This window comes from Denticeps clupeoides, chromosome 7 (assembly GCF_900700375.1).
Source record: "Denticeps clupeoides chromosome 7, fDenClu1.1, whole genome shotgun sequence".
Classification (NCBI taxonomy): Eukaryota; Metazoa; Chordata; class Actinopteri; order Clupeiformes; family Denticipitidae; genus Denticeps; species Denticeps clupeoides.
The window spans coordinates 3,331,590-3,346,621 of NC_041713.1; the positions used below are offsets into that span (position 1 = coordinate 3,331,590).

Genomic DNA, 15,032 nt, shown 5'->3' on the forward strand with positions numbered 1-15,032 from the left:
TCTCTCTCGCTCGCCCGCTCTCTCTCTGTGTGTTAATTGCCTGTGTAGACGGGTGCGTGTTGGGCTGCAGGATGTAGGTTAACACTAATGGTTTCCTGTTGTCTCTGGTTTGGGAGAGTAATGGCTCCTTGGCTACAGCCTCTCGCTGTAGAGCAGCGCCTGTCAAATTTAGATGTTTGTACAAGCATGAAATTACTGACGTGAGTGTGGAGGATTTCTAAATGTGTGTGTGTGTGTGTGTGTGTGTGTGTGTGCGCACGCTCTGAAGTGCAGGCCAAGTCTGAGCTTTTAGTTTTTTTGGATGTTCGCTGGAAACACTGGCTGAAGTGCCAGAAAAATGACTAGTACATCCACCGATATATATGCATGTATACACTTTCTCCAAAAATATTGTATTTTTGCGGATATGCAAATTCATGTGTTGGTCTGAATATGCAAATGAGGTTATACATTCTTAACCTTGAGTTCTCCAGAATTACTATTTTATTCCTGGTTATTTGCGAAGGAGAAGAAAGTCAGTCGTGACCTTTTTACTTTAAGCCAAATTAGATATGATGAATATTTTAGTTTTGTATGTGAAGTTAATGAGCACAAATGTCAGGTTTGACTGATGCCTGGATGGATCAATCACTGCAGGGATACCCGTGTCAGCAGCTGCCCTCACAACCTGTGCACCGAGGTCTTAATTAAGTACCGCTGTTACGTCTCCCATAGGCGTGATGTGACTCCGCCGCTGAATGTGATATGAGCTTCGTTCAGCATTCGCCCGCGTAGCTGCGTTAATCGGGGTCAGTGCTGAGCGTTTACACTGGAGTGGAAAACCGTCAGTTACCTAAAGACTTTCTTTACACATCCAGCACATTAAAATATATATATATATATATATATATATATATATATATATATATATATATATATATATATATATATATATATATATATATATATATATATATATATATATATATATATATATTACCAACATTTACACTACTGAATAAGAAAACAACACAATTATTTCATGATTTGCCACACATGTATGTATATCCAAATGTATTTCTATATCAAAATTAGAATTTAGTGGAGTAATGTAAAAAACAGTCCCCATAATTTAAAGTGATCCTAGAATTTTTTTAGAAAAATTGTCATATCAGGAAGCTCCACCAGATGGAGCTGCCTGCCTGTGAATTTTGTGATGAGATGATGCATGAAGAGGTGAGTACTTGAATGACGGTGAAATTTAAATTTCATGCGCCACTGGATATACATGATATTTTACAATTTTCCAAACTGACAAAAACTGAGATTTCTATCCGCAGACCATCAATATGAGCAGATTAACCCCTCATCTTTTTTCTGTCCCATGTCTGTGGGTAAGGAGAGGAATGAGGGAGTCTGAGAGACAGACAGAAAGGAACATGTGAACGGACAGAAAGAGAGAGAGAGAGAGAGAGTGAGAGAGAGACAGACTGGGAAGATTGGCAGCGCTGTCTGAGTCTCTCTCTCTCTCTCTCTCTCCCTCTCTCCCTCTCTCTCTCTCTCTGGGACCGGCTGAGTCAGAGTCAGTAGTGTCCTGGAACAAGGCACCGACAGACGGATGTACGTACAGCGTGATGGAGCGATAGAGCAGAGACACACGGCCGACAGAAGCTGGGGTCAGGGGAGTGGAGATGGAGAACGAGGAACCTGTGGCACCAGGTCGGCCGTTTCTTTCCTACTCCTAAATTTCCCATCGTCCCCCTCTTCTTCCCTGTGCTGCTGTGCTGCGTTCCAGCGCTTTGCTTCAAGTAGTCGGTGTTCTGGACTGTCAGTGCTGTACTTTCTCCTGTGCTTTGTGTGTGTGTGTGTGTGTATTACTACAAGGACGAAATCCCCCTGCTAGGGTGCTACTTTGTGTGAGTTTGTGACTGTGAGTGTGAAAGTATCTGCAATCTTGCAATTTTAACAATGAGTGTGTGTGTGTGCATTACAATCTGTGGCTGTAGATTTCATCAGTGTGTGTGTTTTGTTGTAGTCTCAGTTTGTTGTTGAGGTCATCTACACACGTTCTACATGCATGTGTGTTATATGCATGATTGTAGATGCCATTGCCGTGATTGTTAATATAAACCAGTGTGCTTTTTTGATGCAGTGTGTGAATTGTGGACCTGTGTGTGTGTGTGTGTGTGTGTGTTATTCTCCTCCCCTCTAGTACTGGAGTAGGTAGATGGAAATAAAAAACCTGCCCACCTGTCTGCTTATCCCATCCAAGACCTCCTGATGGTGAAGCGAGGGAGAAACAGACAGAAGGGATTTACATTTTCAAACAAAATTACATTTTAAAAAAAGCTCACACCTGTTTTTATATGAAGATGGCTTCCTGTGTGTGTGTGTGTGTGTGTGCACATGCATGTTAGTGTGTGTCTGTGTCTCCAGACGCAGGGAAGCAGAAAGGGAGATGGGCCCGTGAGCTGAATACTCCAGTCAGCCTTTCAGAAGAGCGAGCGAGAGAGAGAGAGAGAGAGAGAGAGAGAGAGAGTGGACGACAGGGAGAGGCAGAGAAATGGAGCGAGCGAGTGAGCGAGCGAGGAATAGATGGAGACGGGAGGATGTGGAAATCCTGGGAGGTCTCCGCTCAACTGTGAAGATTTATTCTGTACAAAAAACCAGCAGCACAAGCAGAAAGCTCCTCAGATGGAGGGAGAAGAGGCCAGTTTATTTAGAGAAGAATTAGGATTTATGGACGTTATGTGACATGGAACAAACAAACTGATCCGACTTGAATGCTGGCTTTACAGTAAGTTTAATGCAGGGTTCCTGCGCAGCGTCCTGGCCACCGATCTGCCTGCGTCCACGCAGTAGACATGCAGCCGGGCTCAAAATGCAAATTATTTTCACTGAGCAGCTGAACATATGCACAATACACACAATACACAGCAGAGTGGAGTCCAGAGCCAATAGATGGAGCTATAAATACACAATAACGGATGTGGCGATCACAGTGCCATAGAAGAAAGTACAAAAATGCTGTACGTAGCATAAAACAAGAATAAATAAATAAGTATAATAAAATAGATGTCAAAAATAGGAACTATATGTACAGTGTACAAGACAATATGAATATTAATGGAAATGCCGTGGACTACATATAAAACACAAGGGCTAACATAGCCAGCACCTATATAATTAGACATTTTTAGCTATATTGTATAATTCTACTGTATAATATGAAACAGTCTTATTGCAGTAATTGCATTGTTATCAGATAGTCCACCCCGGTGTCGTCTCCCGTTAATGCAGTCCCGGTGATGGTGCCTGTTTTAATTGCTGGCTGGTCGTGCCATCGCTGCGGCTATAACGAAGCTCTGGAGGACCTTCACTAATGAGGCCTAGCCGTGTAAGAATAGTCGGTTTACACCGTAGGTTTGGGGTCACTTGGCGTGGCACATGTTCATCATTTTTCAGCAGAATGTTGCTGATTTCATGCTGGCTGTTCCAAAGGACCGCGTACGGTGACATGTAGCATACATACATAAAACATACATTCAGACATTGTGACTCTTTACAAATGTGTTCATCACCATGATACAAGCTTTGATGTTTTTAATGATTAAATTACTGTGGTGTAGGTGAAATGAGCACTCGGTGCTTGATTGTGCATGACTGCGGGTGTCAGTGTGTTCATGTTTGACTATGCATGTCTGGTGGCGTTGAAACAGTTGTATATATAGTCGTGTGAATGTATATATACACACTCACACACACACACACACACACACACACACACACACACACACACAGTTCTGGTGTGTTACCTAGTGGGAAACACACCAGAAGTCCCAGGTTCAAATCCCACTTACTACCATTGTGTTCCTGAGCAGGACACTTAACCCTAAATTGCTCCAGGGGGGACTTGTCGTGCAAATTCTTTCCAGCACCGAGCGTCTGAGGAGCCACAATGAGAAACAGTTAAATTAATTTAGTCAGGCTTTATTTACATGCGCGCGTCAGAAGACTCGCTATAAGAATCTCCAAAGGTCTGAACACAGTGACGTGTGTGTGTGTGTGTGTGTGTGTGTGTGTGTGTGTGTGTGTGTATATATATATATATATATATATATGGTCAAGTGATTTCGCAACCAAAGCACTGGTGTTTTTTGAGTCTGCCGGTACTGTGGTCAAATTAGCTCACACATTCTTTAGAGATCAGACTGTTGACCACGATTAAGTTAAGTTAGCTTTGCATGAGAAACACTTAAGAAACACTTTTACAGTCCCTCCTGTAAACACTCAGGGTTAAGTGTCCTGCTCAGGGACACAATGGTAGTAAGTGGGATTTGAACCTGGGTCTTCTGGTTCATAGGTGAATGTGTTACCCACTAGGCTACATGATAAGATTGATATCTGTGTTTTTGGTGACGTTTTGTGTGATTACAGGCATCTGGTTGCTGGTTAGTGGACATTCGCCACAGAATGTGTGTAATCCTACGGGGCGGCCTCGTTAAGCAATTAGCCTCCCTCCACTTTACCTCCCTCCACCTCTGCCAGCCTTGTGCTAATCGTGGTGATTGGGGGCATCGTTGCTCGCAGTTTTTACCACAGCTGTCACACACACAGAGCTACACCATATAGGAGAGACAACTGACTCACACACCCACACACACATACACACACACACACAAACAAACAAGTGGGAGGAAAACGAGACAAAATGAGTTGTCAACTTGAAAGTTCTTCCTTGAATCCAGTCCCAGAAAGTGTGTGTGTGTGTGTGTGTGTGAGTTTAATTCCACCGACACCATCTGACTCACACGCAGGCAGCAACAGAAGTAAAAATGTAATCACAGCTCTTTCTCTCCGTCATCTCTCTCTCTCTTCCATAATTGCTGGTATTGCAGTAATTTGCGACGGAGGGGGGGGCGGGGCCAGGCCTGCATGCCAAACTCAGGTTGACGATTATTGGCACTTTGGGGACAGGCCACGGTTGCCAAGGTTACAAATGGCAGATTGTGCATCTGTTTTATTCTTCATTCGTTTTCATCGACCCTCATACAAGAAATTTTACTCTTAAAAAAAATTGCCCGTTGGTACCCAAGAGGGCACCAAGTGCACTTTTAATCCGAACGTCGGACAGTAGGTGTTGTCCACAAGGCTCAAAGTTGTCCCAGTGGTCCTACAAGGGTCTCAGTCACCGTTTTTACAGAGAGAACGGCGAGTTCCAGGCGTTGGCCTCATTCAGACCGGAATGCACCACATACTTTAATAACCACCCAGGTCAGGTATGCTGTGGCGCTGACTCACCTTCACGTCTGTGGAGGTAGCTGAGCTTGGGTTCCTGCTGAGACCCAGATCCAAACTATCCGATCTGTCACGCTCCACCTCGCACCTTGCGAAAATACGTCATGACGCCAAATTCATAGAGAGAGAATAAAGAGAGAAAAAAAAACTGCGCCGAAAAAAGCATTGTGGTAGAAATTCTCCTGATAATTGTGACCAGGACCTAATGGCCAACCTATTCATATTTCTAATTCTGGGATCGAGCATTTTTCTCGGCACAGATTTTTATTTTAATTAAATTGCCCAGCAAAAAAAAATGAATCACTCAATATGTTTTTTTTATGTACTTAAGCCTGCTGGTTTCCTAATTAAATTTTTTTTTTCAACCCAAATACTAATTTTTGGTGCTGAAAACAGCATTATAAAAAATATTTTAAAAAGTCGAACCGGCAGTCAACTTCATGTCGTGGCGTGTGTTTGAACAGTGCTGCGCTCGAGCTGCAGGTCAGAGGTCACACAGGCAGTAGGAAAGTTTCTGCGCCTCCCTGCACAGTGGGCGCGGTGAAACCCCAGCTGGGCGAGATTTAAAGAGTCTGGTTGAAAGGTTCATCGCAGCGGGGCCACAGGCGTTATGCAAATCAACAATATGTTGCGAGCGGCGCGCTGATGTTCACACTCCTGCGCTGGGCTCAACTTCCAGGAAGTGATGCGGCGTTTCTGAATAAATTAAACTGACTCCCAACGTGGCTGACGTCGGATCTTTGAGGATCACATGGGTTTTCGCTAACAGTACACACACACACACACACACACAAACTTCCATTTTTTCATCCATGTGGTGAGATTCCATCCCAGTCAGCTTCAATGGAGCCACAGAGCTTTCTTCATGCTGGAGCGTGAACCTCAACCTCAATAAACGTAAAACATAGAAACAAAGTACGCATGATTACACTGGACAGGACACACAGCACACACGCCCGAGGAAGACATGATGGGTCGTTTTACAAGGTCGTTTTATACAGACACCACCAGGCGAACACCCAGGAATTAATCCGGATCCAGAGCACCCCACTATGTCAGTCCACGGCAAGAGTAGAGTAGTTTCGGTTTTGGAGTTCAGTATGGTGATCACATTTTTCATGTACTGCAGTAAACCTTCGCTCAGGAGCCATGCAGAGCCATTAGGCATCACAAAAAACAAGCAAAAAAAAAAGAAAAAACTCTTAAAACATCATGCTGAGCTCAGAAAAGCCCCAGCAGAAGGTACCTTTATTGACCAAGTCCACATCGGTGGCGGGTGACAACGTGACGCCACATTATCTTAGCACCGCAATGCAAGTTTTGTGTCTTGACATTCCGATTTTTCATGCTTCCATGAATATTTCACTAGACCTGAAAACTGAATTCAGTTTTTTTTTATGTTGCGTCATTGGAATAAAGGAAATAATGGCCAAGATCAAAAATCATTTGAGATATTTCACAGTTTTTAAACTGAAATATATTAGTAATTGTTGAAAGTTCTAACACAATTTATGGAGAAGCATATGTTCCTGGCCTGCATGCTACAGTGGAGTGTCGTTTCCAACCTTTATGAACTGTTTTTCTTCCACATTTTGGCCAGTGATTGAATTAAGATACCCTGAATTTGTTAAGACTTTAGCGAAGTTGCCAAAGAACGAACTCCTGCAGGATGTGGCCCGCTGTTTGCCTTCTTTGTTAACCAAACCAGGCAAATGTTGCCGCCCACAAGCTTTGTCCAATTCCAGGGAATCCTGTTCCAGTTCCACACGCGTGGGTGTGATATTCAACTTCAGACCTGACATTAAGGAGACACGGTCATTTTGACATTGGAGGTGCGTTGTCATGGCAACAGGGACGTTGGCTTCATCCCTGTTTGGCTCATTCAATCCAGCTGGACGTTCTCTACGAAAACCCACCCAGGCAGCCCCGCCCTTCCTGGTCCCACAAACCAGTGCTGCAGGGATCCTTGCAGCAAAGAGAGAATTGAACATAGACATGTAAACATGGACGCCGCTTCACACACTAACTCCTACTGGATGGAAAACACGAAACACTGTGCAAGTCAATGGGATTGGTGGCTCTCAACCATTTGTCACATATATTGGCTTATATTGGGTTTTGGTTTTTATGTGTACGATTTAACACTGATCCTCACAGTCCCTTGGTCACTGTTGGCGACAATTAGTTTACTGAACTACATTAAACAGATTTTTTATGCAACAAATTAATTAACATTATGTATATGTATGTATGTATGTAAATACATACACAGACACACACACAGATTTTACACATTTTAACTGTCCATAAAAGAGTGCAAACGTAGTGTAGCTACAACAGCCTCCAGAGGTAATGTTTCATACAACTCCACGCAGCACAATATTCAGGCATTTTTATTGTAGTGAATGTTTGAGTGACTGTTCACAAATTTAACTATTGTGGCAACTCAGGATCCAGAGGGTGATGGCGTATGGCAAGAGCGGTAGTAGCCTAGTGGGTAACACATTCACCTATGAACCAGAAGACCCAGGTTCAAATCCCACTTACTACCATTGTGTCCCTGAACAGGACACTTAACCCTGAGTGTCTCCGGGGGGGGACTGTCCCTGTAACTACTGATTGTAAGTCTCTCTGGATGAGGGCGTCTGGTAAATGCTGTAAATGTAAAATGTAAATATCTTTGTAGTTTTGTGCCTCCCAGCTTGTTCATACTTACAGGATCATATTTCAGATCAGCCATTTTCCTTCCACTGCAAGGCCGTGGATACTAATGGTGTGCGTGACGCTAGAAATTCTGCCTCGTGCTAGAAACAAGTGGCTGTTGAGCACTTTAACTAGAAAAACCTGCTGATTTTGAGCAAAATTTTCATCCAATTGAAATTGAGAGCCCGTTTTCACCTCCCTGTTGAACTACAAGCAGCTCCCTGCACGCCCAACGCCCAGCTTCTCAGCGTCACATTAAATGTGTTTGTAATAATTCCTGCGGATGTGCACCCAGATGCTAATTTCACGTTCGTCTCAGGTATCGAGGAGCCTTATCGAGGACTTTTAAAAGCTCAACTTTCTTTTTAAAAACCACCCGAGACAGGGAAACTAGAGAGAGAGAGAGAGAGAGAGAGAGAGAGAGAATCTAAAGGTTGTGGCTGGAAACAGAATGGCCGACCTGTTGCCATGGAGACGGGGCGGCGGAGGCAGTGGAGGTATGTCATCGTTACAGGGGAGACTGATGAGCTCCTTCCGTCCTTTTTCCATTAAAAAGTTCCACCCAGCCTACAGGCTGCCGGCAAGGTGCGTTGGCCAAAATTGCTGCCTTCGTTTGATATGATTAAAGTGTGTGTTTGCTGTCTCTCACACACACACACACACACACACACACACACACACACACACACACACACACACAGAACTTTTCAGACCTTTATCTGGGCGAGACTGTGCCCCGCATTAGTCATTATAGACTCATAATTACAGAAAATGCTTCAAGCCCCCAAAACAGGTTTAATGGGTCACGCCGGCTTGTGTCGGATAAAATAATCGCGCACGGAACGTTAGTTCCGCTCAGAGATTAATTAAACCGGGGAGACCGGAATAAACGAAATAAAGAGAGCGGCCGCTGCTCGGAGCGGATCTCCACAACGGCAGTGTGGAGGGGATCGATTCTTCCAGGCTCGCTGTCAGGCCTGTCTAACCTGCACTGTGAAGAGGGAGGAGGAGGAGGAGGAGGAAGAGGAGGATCAGCGGTGCAAACTTCTTTACCTCTTGTCTCACACCAACACACACTCTCTCTCACACACTGTCAGCCACTTTCATCAATACGCCTCCACGTTGTTTTTCATCCCGTGTGTTAAGTGGTCTTTTTGTTTGTTTTGTTCTAATAGGTCACCCACGCAACCAATCCCACAATGCACTGCAGCCGTGCAGGCAGTTGGATCAAATGTGCACAAGGTTGGGCAAAGTACTTTGAAAAGGTTGTGATGAATACTCAAAGTCAACTTTATTGTCATCGCACCATATACAGGTACACAGAGAGGGACATGATGCACATAGAACAACACGCAACACAAAACACGACAATGGACATTGTGCACTGACCCATGATATAGCGCAGGTGGAGACAAACTAGACAAACCAGGTGGACAAGTAGCAGCAATAAGACAATAGTGAATGCAGAAATGTATTCTAACGAGATAGGTGATGAGCTACATCATTTTTTTTTATTTAGCGTTTTTATACATAATATGATACTGTGGATATCATTTGTTTGACGTCTCTCGTGGGTCTTGGAAACTTCCATGGATATCTCAGAAACGTGCGTGATTGTGCGTGAGCGCGTGTGCAATTGTGCATGTCAGGCGGTGAATTATTAATGATAACAGATGTGCTCCCTCATTATCGTGTTCGCTTTCTAGTCAACTTCTGCTACACACTCAGCTTCCATTGTGTGCGTGTGTGTGTGCGTGTGTTTGTGTAAGTAAAGAGACACTTCCTGTATGGATTATTCTGCCGCTGCCTGTGTGTTGAGACATCCTGATTCAGACACTCTGCCCTGTGAGTTGCTTTTTATTAAAAATGCCTTGTAATGGAATCTAAGGTCTATGCAGTGTATCCTGCATGTGTGTGTGTGTGTGTGTGTGTGTGTGTGCGCGTTATAAATTCTTGACTTTATGTGCCTGTATTCACGATCTTCTACACAAACACGTAGACTCTCTGTAGGACTCAGGATTCAGGAGGGTCACCAGACGTCCCAAATAGAACAGTCCTGGTTTTTCTATGCGTTGTGGGGCCACGCAACAGAGGAACAGTGTTGATGTTAACCAATGTGGCTGTGAATAACAATCCTGCGTGAATCTTTCTCTCATTTACTAAGGAAGCTGGACTGGCCCCACATCAAGCTTCTAACCCACACAAGGTTCATTCAGCAAAGCCTCACGTCCATCCTACCACAATGCATCACTTACCTGATCTAATATATAAAAAAAGGACATTTTATGTTAGAACATTTTAATAAAAACTGTATTTTGCACAGTTTATATGAGTGCATTTTCAGTCATCATTTGTCTGCAGTTTGATAAAAATTGTCACGAATTGTGCAAAAATTGTGCAATGGACTTAAAACCGTGAATCGTAAGGAACTGAGGTGAAAAATGCTTTAACATATTTTATTAGTGCTTACATGCTGTGTGCTTTCATATTTTGTGCATTATTGTATTTAGTAGATACTCCAGAGTGTTGCATCTTGTGTGTTTCCTTCGGGATAAAGGAAGTTTTGCCATCGGGCACGCCGCGTTCTCGTGTAGCTACCTGGCCTGGCATAAACGCTGCATCAGTCTGACGGTGCCCCACGGGGTTTGTTTCCAATCGCGGTCATCGTGCCGCCCTGTTCCATGCGGCCACTGCTGTTCCAGGTTACAGCCACCACATTAGATGCACACACACACACACACACACACACACACACACACACACACAGGCTGCTTTCTGGTACTCGTCTGCTGGGAACCAGCAGGCTGTTTATTCTGCACGGCTGACTGCGCTCCAGTCCGAAGCCTCCACAGTTCTCACGAAGACGAGGGAGGGAGGTGGTGGCGGCGGGGGGATGGGCAGGGATGGCGAGGGAGGACAGTGGGGACAAACACTTGTTTAGTTGAATTAAGTAGGAGTGTTTTCTCCTCACACGAGGATTGGACAGACTGAGTAGCAGCCTCCATCTGCAGAAGATCCTGTCAGGTTGTGTGTGTGTATGTGTGTGTGTGTGTGTTTATGCGTACATGCACATAATTAACTATTTCTGTGCCTGTGCTGCAGACGTACGATTGTGTGTGTGTGTGTGTGTGTGTGTGAGCATGTAAAGTGTGTGTCTTAATGGAGCTGCTGGAGAGAGTGCTGTTCCTCCATCAGCTGGACGGCTCCTGGGCAGAAGTAACAATCATCCCGCTGAGGGAGGGGGGTGGGGGTACAGACGGAGCGAGGGAGTTAAGTGGAAAGAGAGGGCAGGTGGGGACCAGGGACAGAGCACTAACCTGTTATGCATGTCTAGCATTGTGTTGGTGTGAATTATCATGCATTTTTCCTGCTGGTACACTGTCACCAGCACAAAGGTACTCGCCAGGAACTGAACTTTTTTTTTTTTTACTTTGCCTGTCAGTCATATAACCAGTTTGATACCAATGGCATGAAACAGAATATACGTTTGCTGGTAAGGCAGCAGATCCGTAATCAGAAAGTTGCTCGTCCCCACACACTGCTCCCCGGGCGCTGGTCATTGCTGCCCACTGCTCACTCAGGGTGATGGTTAAATGCACTCTATGAAAATTACTTCATTTTTATTTAGAAAAAAAAGTGAAGATGATTAAAATTCATCTCATGAAATTTAAATGATATTGGATATGCAGGCATTCTATATAAGACGTAAAGTTTTGGGGACGTTCAGGAACGTAAGGTAGCACTTCATGTTGGGTTTTGGCATCAGACGTGGTCCTGAGGTGATGACACCATAAACAAGTGGAATTACGAGAAAAGAAACCAGATGTAAACCGAGGAGCAGGGAGAAGAAAACCCCAATGTTGTGCGATTGGGGAGTTTTGAATTGAAAAATTTGGCAAAATTTGCTCAAATGCGGACACTGATGAACATTACTTATCAATGTATGTCTTATAAAATAATAAAAATCAATTAATCAATTAATACTATCTTATTAAAGCCTCAACCAATGACTCACATGTATAGTGGTGCTGGACAGAGCCCACCCAGTAGGGGGTACTCTAACGTTCACAGTGTCTTCAATTAGGTTAGAAAAAGAGACCAAATCGAGCGTTTACCTCTGACATCTCCGGCCGGCTGTCTGTCAAAGCTTGCAGGGTCAGGTGAAGGCCTGGAAGGGCAGAACGAGGATGAATGCAAGCCCGCAGGGTCTGATGTGCGTCTGGACTGTTCGCTGTTCTCTTCTTATGGGCTGCTGTAGCAACACATGACCCCCGTCGAGCTGTCTGCTGAGATGAGTGCTGTCAGTTTCTACTGAAGAGAGAAACGATGTTCGTTCCAGTCTGAGCCTTTTTATTATTATGCCTAAACGGGGGGATTTTCAAATTGGACTCACATTTGTGTTGTTTGAATAAATGGTAAATATAAAATGAAGTGATTGTCATTGTCATGACACAACGAAATGTGTCCTTTGTATTTAACCGTCACCCTTGGTGAGCAGTGGGCAGCCATGACAGGTGCCCGGGGAGCAGCGTGTGGGGACGGTGCTTTGCTCAGTGGCACCTTGGCAGATCGGGATTCGACCCGGCAACATTCTGATTACGGGGCCGCTTGTCCACCACTGCCTTATGAATATGAATTTGAGGCTATTCGTGCTTACTAAAATACTGCACATATTTTACTAATACCACTGTCATTGCGACACCATTGTAGCCTAATACAATAAATGACACATACGTCATACTCAGGGATTTGGCCTGGCAGCCGTGGTCATTTTTTCAACGAGGAAGACATATCTTCCAAAATCCTGAATTGCTTCTGAATTTTTCATTACAACTCGATAACATCAGTTTGAGATTCCTCTCCTTTTCTCCCTCTGCTCCATGTCAGTGTTCAGATCTTGAAATGTGTGTTCAGTAAAGGCTGCATCAAGCAAATAAAGTTTAAGATAAGATGGAGGTTGCGGGTCGGTGCCACCGTGCCTTCATGTTCCTCTAACAAGTCTAATGTCAGTACTAAAGATAGATCATTTTTATATATACAATGCACAGCCGGGCGGAGTCAAGACAGTGGAAGGCACAGTAGTAAAGGCAGTGCAGAGGAACAGTGATCACAGTGCAAGTGCAGAATACTGAAGCCATTATAAAATATACATTATACTATAAATGACATAATATAAATAGAACATTCCGTTGCATTCCATCGGCTGCTCCCGTTCAACCAGTTTGGCTGTGTGCACGATCGACTCGAATCGAAAGTTTCACGCAACCCTCCGTATCGCAGCGGGAAGCATTGTGCATTCATCATTACCGATGCGCGAGCATGTTCCCGCGTTCCCGCATGATGCGCGAGCTTGGAACGTCGTCGTTGAGGGATATTTGGGCGGGAATTGATTCGTGCCTCAGTGTTTACAGCTGCTCGGTGCCCGTGTGGGAGTCGGCATTGATTCCGCCTGTCAGGCTTTTATTAGCCGGTGAGTGGGAATGGATCACCGGTGTCGGCCGCCGTGTTTTAATCAGACCGGGTCGCGTTCTCCTGCCTCAGGGCTGTCCTGTCACTCTGGAAGTAGAGGCGCATCCGGGCACGGGCGGTTAATACGTCGCTAATTATGAATGCGGCTGAGCTTACGGGACGAATGAAACCCGTGACGCTCCCGCTTGCACCTTTCCGGCCATTCGGCCCCCCCTTCTTCGCGCCCCGTGGTCGGCAGCTTGAGGAAACTAGCAGAAAGGACGAGGGGGTGTGAGAGCAGTTTTACTTTAACGAGGCCTACTGGGGAGCCGCAATTCATCTGGGGGTCAAAGGTTAAAGATGCGCCAGTGGTGACGGCTGCCGCAACCGTTGCACCGCTCTGAGCTGTATGTCCCTTGACACCCCTTACCGTCTTTACGAAGGAAATTCTGTGAGCCTTAGATTTTAGATCGAATGCAGGATTTTAAACGCGGCGAATAAAGAACCACGTCCCCCCAGGATTTCCCTTTTTTCGGGGGGTGATGAAAATAACATATGTTGCGGCGATGTAAACTATGGTGGCCAACAAGTGCAAAGGGAGACCTTACATGATGCTTTGTGGGAATCTAGGATGACGAGATTTGACAAAGAAAAAGAGGACACATTAGTGTCAATCAAATAGTTTGTGGAGGGATTGTGATGCTGAATCCTGCTAAAATTATTCCCATAAAACATCAGATACGTAAATCCGGTCGATCGTACGTGCCCTTTCTCTTTTGAGTGTTTCAGTGGTCAGTAAAATGCTCTGCGCGTGCCACGAATTGATTAAATCCTGGACAATTCTAAAACCCTGGCAAGACGCAATTTCTGGGTCTCAAAAAGATGACATTTCTTGGGAAAAGAAGACGTTTGGACTTTCTTCTTCATTTAATATAAAAGTTCTCTGAATGGAAGGCAAATGGCGACGAGTTGAATTCTAAACTAGATCCATTTACATTTACAGCATTTACCAGACGCCCTTATCCAGAGCGACTTACAATCAGTAGTTACAGGGACAGTCTCCCTGGAGCAAGTTAGGGTTAAGTGTCTTGCTCAGGGACACAATGGTAGTAAGTGGGATTTGAACCCGGGTCTTCTGGTTCATAGGCGAGTGTGTTACCCACTAGGCTACTACCACCCCACAGATCCCAGACAAATTTGAAAGAATTCCCACAAGAATTCATATTCTACCCCGATTGTATAATAACGCAACATAGTAATGGATTGAGAGTGGACATTTACAGAACGTCCAGCTTGTTGCAGCCCATTTTTTCTGAACTTTTGCATTTCGTTTATGGTAAAACTCTCTTACTGTCAGCTGCCTGCAGCTCTGTTCACCACCAAATCTACTCCCTGTTATCGTGCAGTTTGACATTAACGCTGTCAGCCAGAGGTCATTATCAGTCCTCAGCCGTTTATTAGCAGTGCATTCAATGCTAACGATATTAAAGGAGTGGTCACACTGCTGATGTGTTTCAAGCTCATCCGTGTCCTTCATCCATTAAGTGCCGATGAGAAATGTCCCACAACAGTCCGGATAAAACAAGTAGATGTCACTTGCGACT

The 15,032-nt window shown here is 44.6% G+C and overlaps 1 protein-coding gene across 1 annotated transcript in view; it reads left to right on the plus strand.

Moving 5' to 3' along the window:
* Positions 1-1,582: 1,582 nt before the first annotated feature.
* srcin1a (SRC kinase signaling inhibitor 1a) overlaps positions 1,583-15,032 on the plus strand; it is a 59,941-nt gene continuing 46,491 nt past the window's right edge. The window contains 1 exon segment of the mRNA XM_028986291.1: positions 1,583-1,698. Coding sequence (XP_028842124.1) covers positions 1,671-1,698 — 28 coding nt within the window. The 5' untranslated portion in view covers positions 1,583-1,670.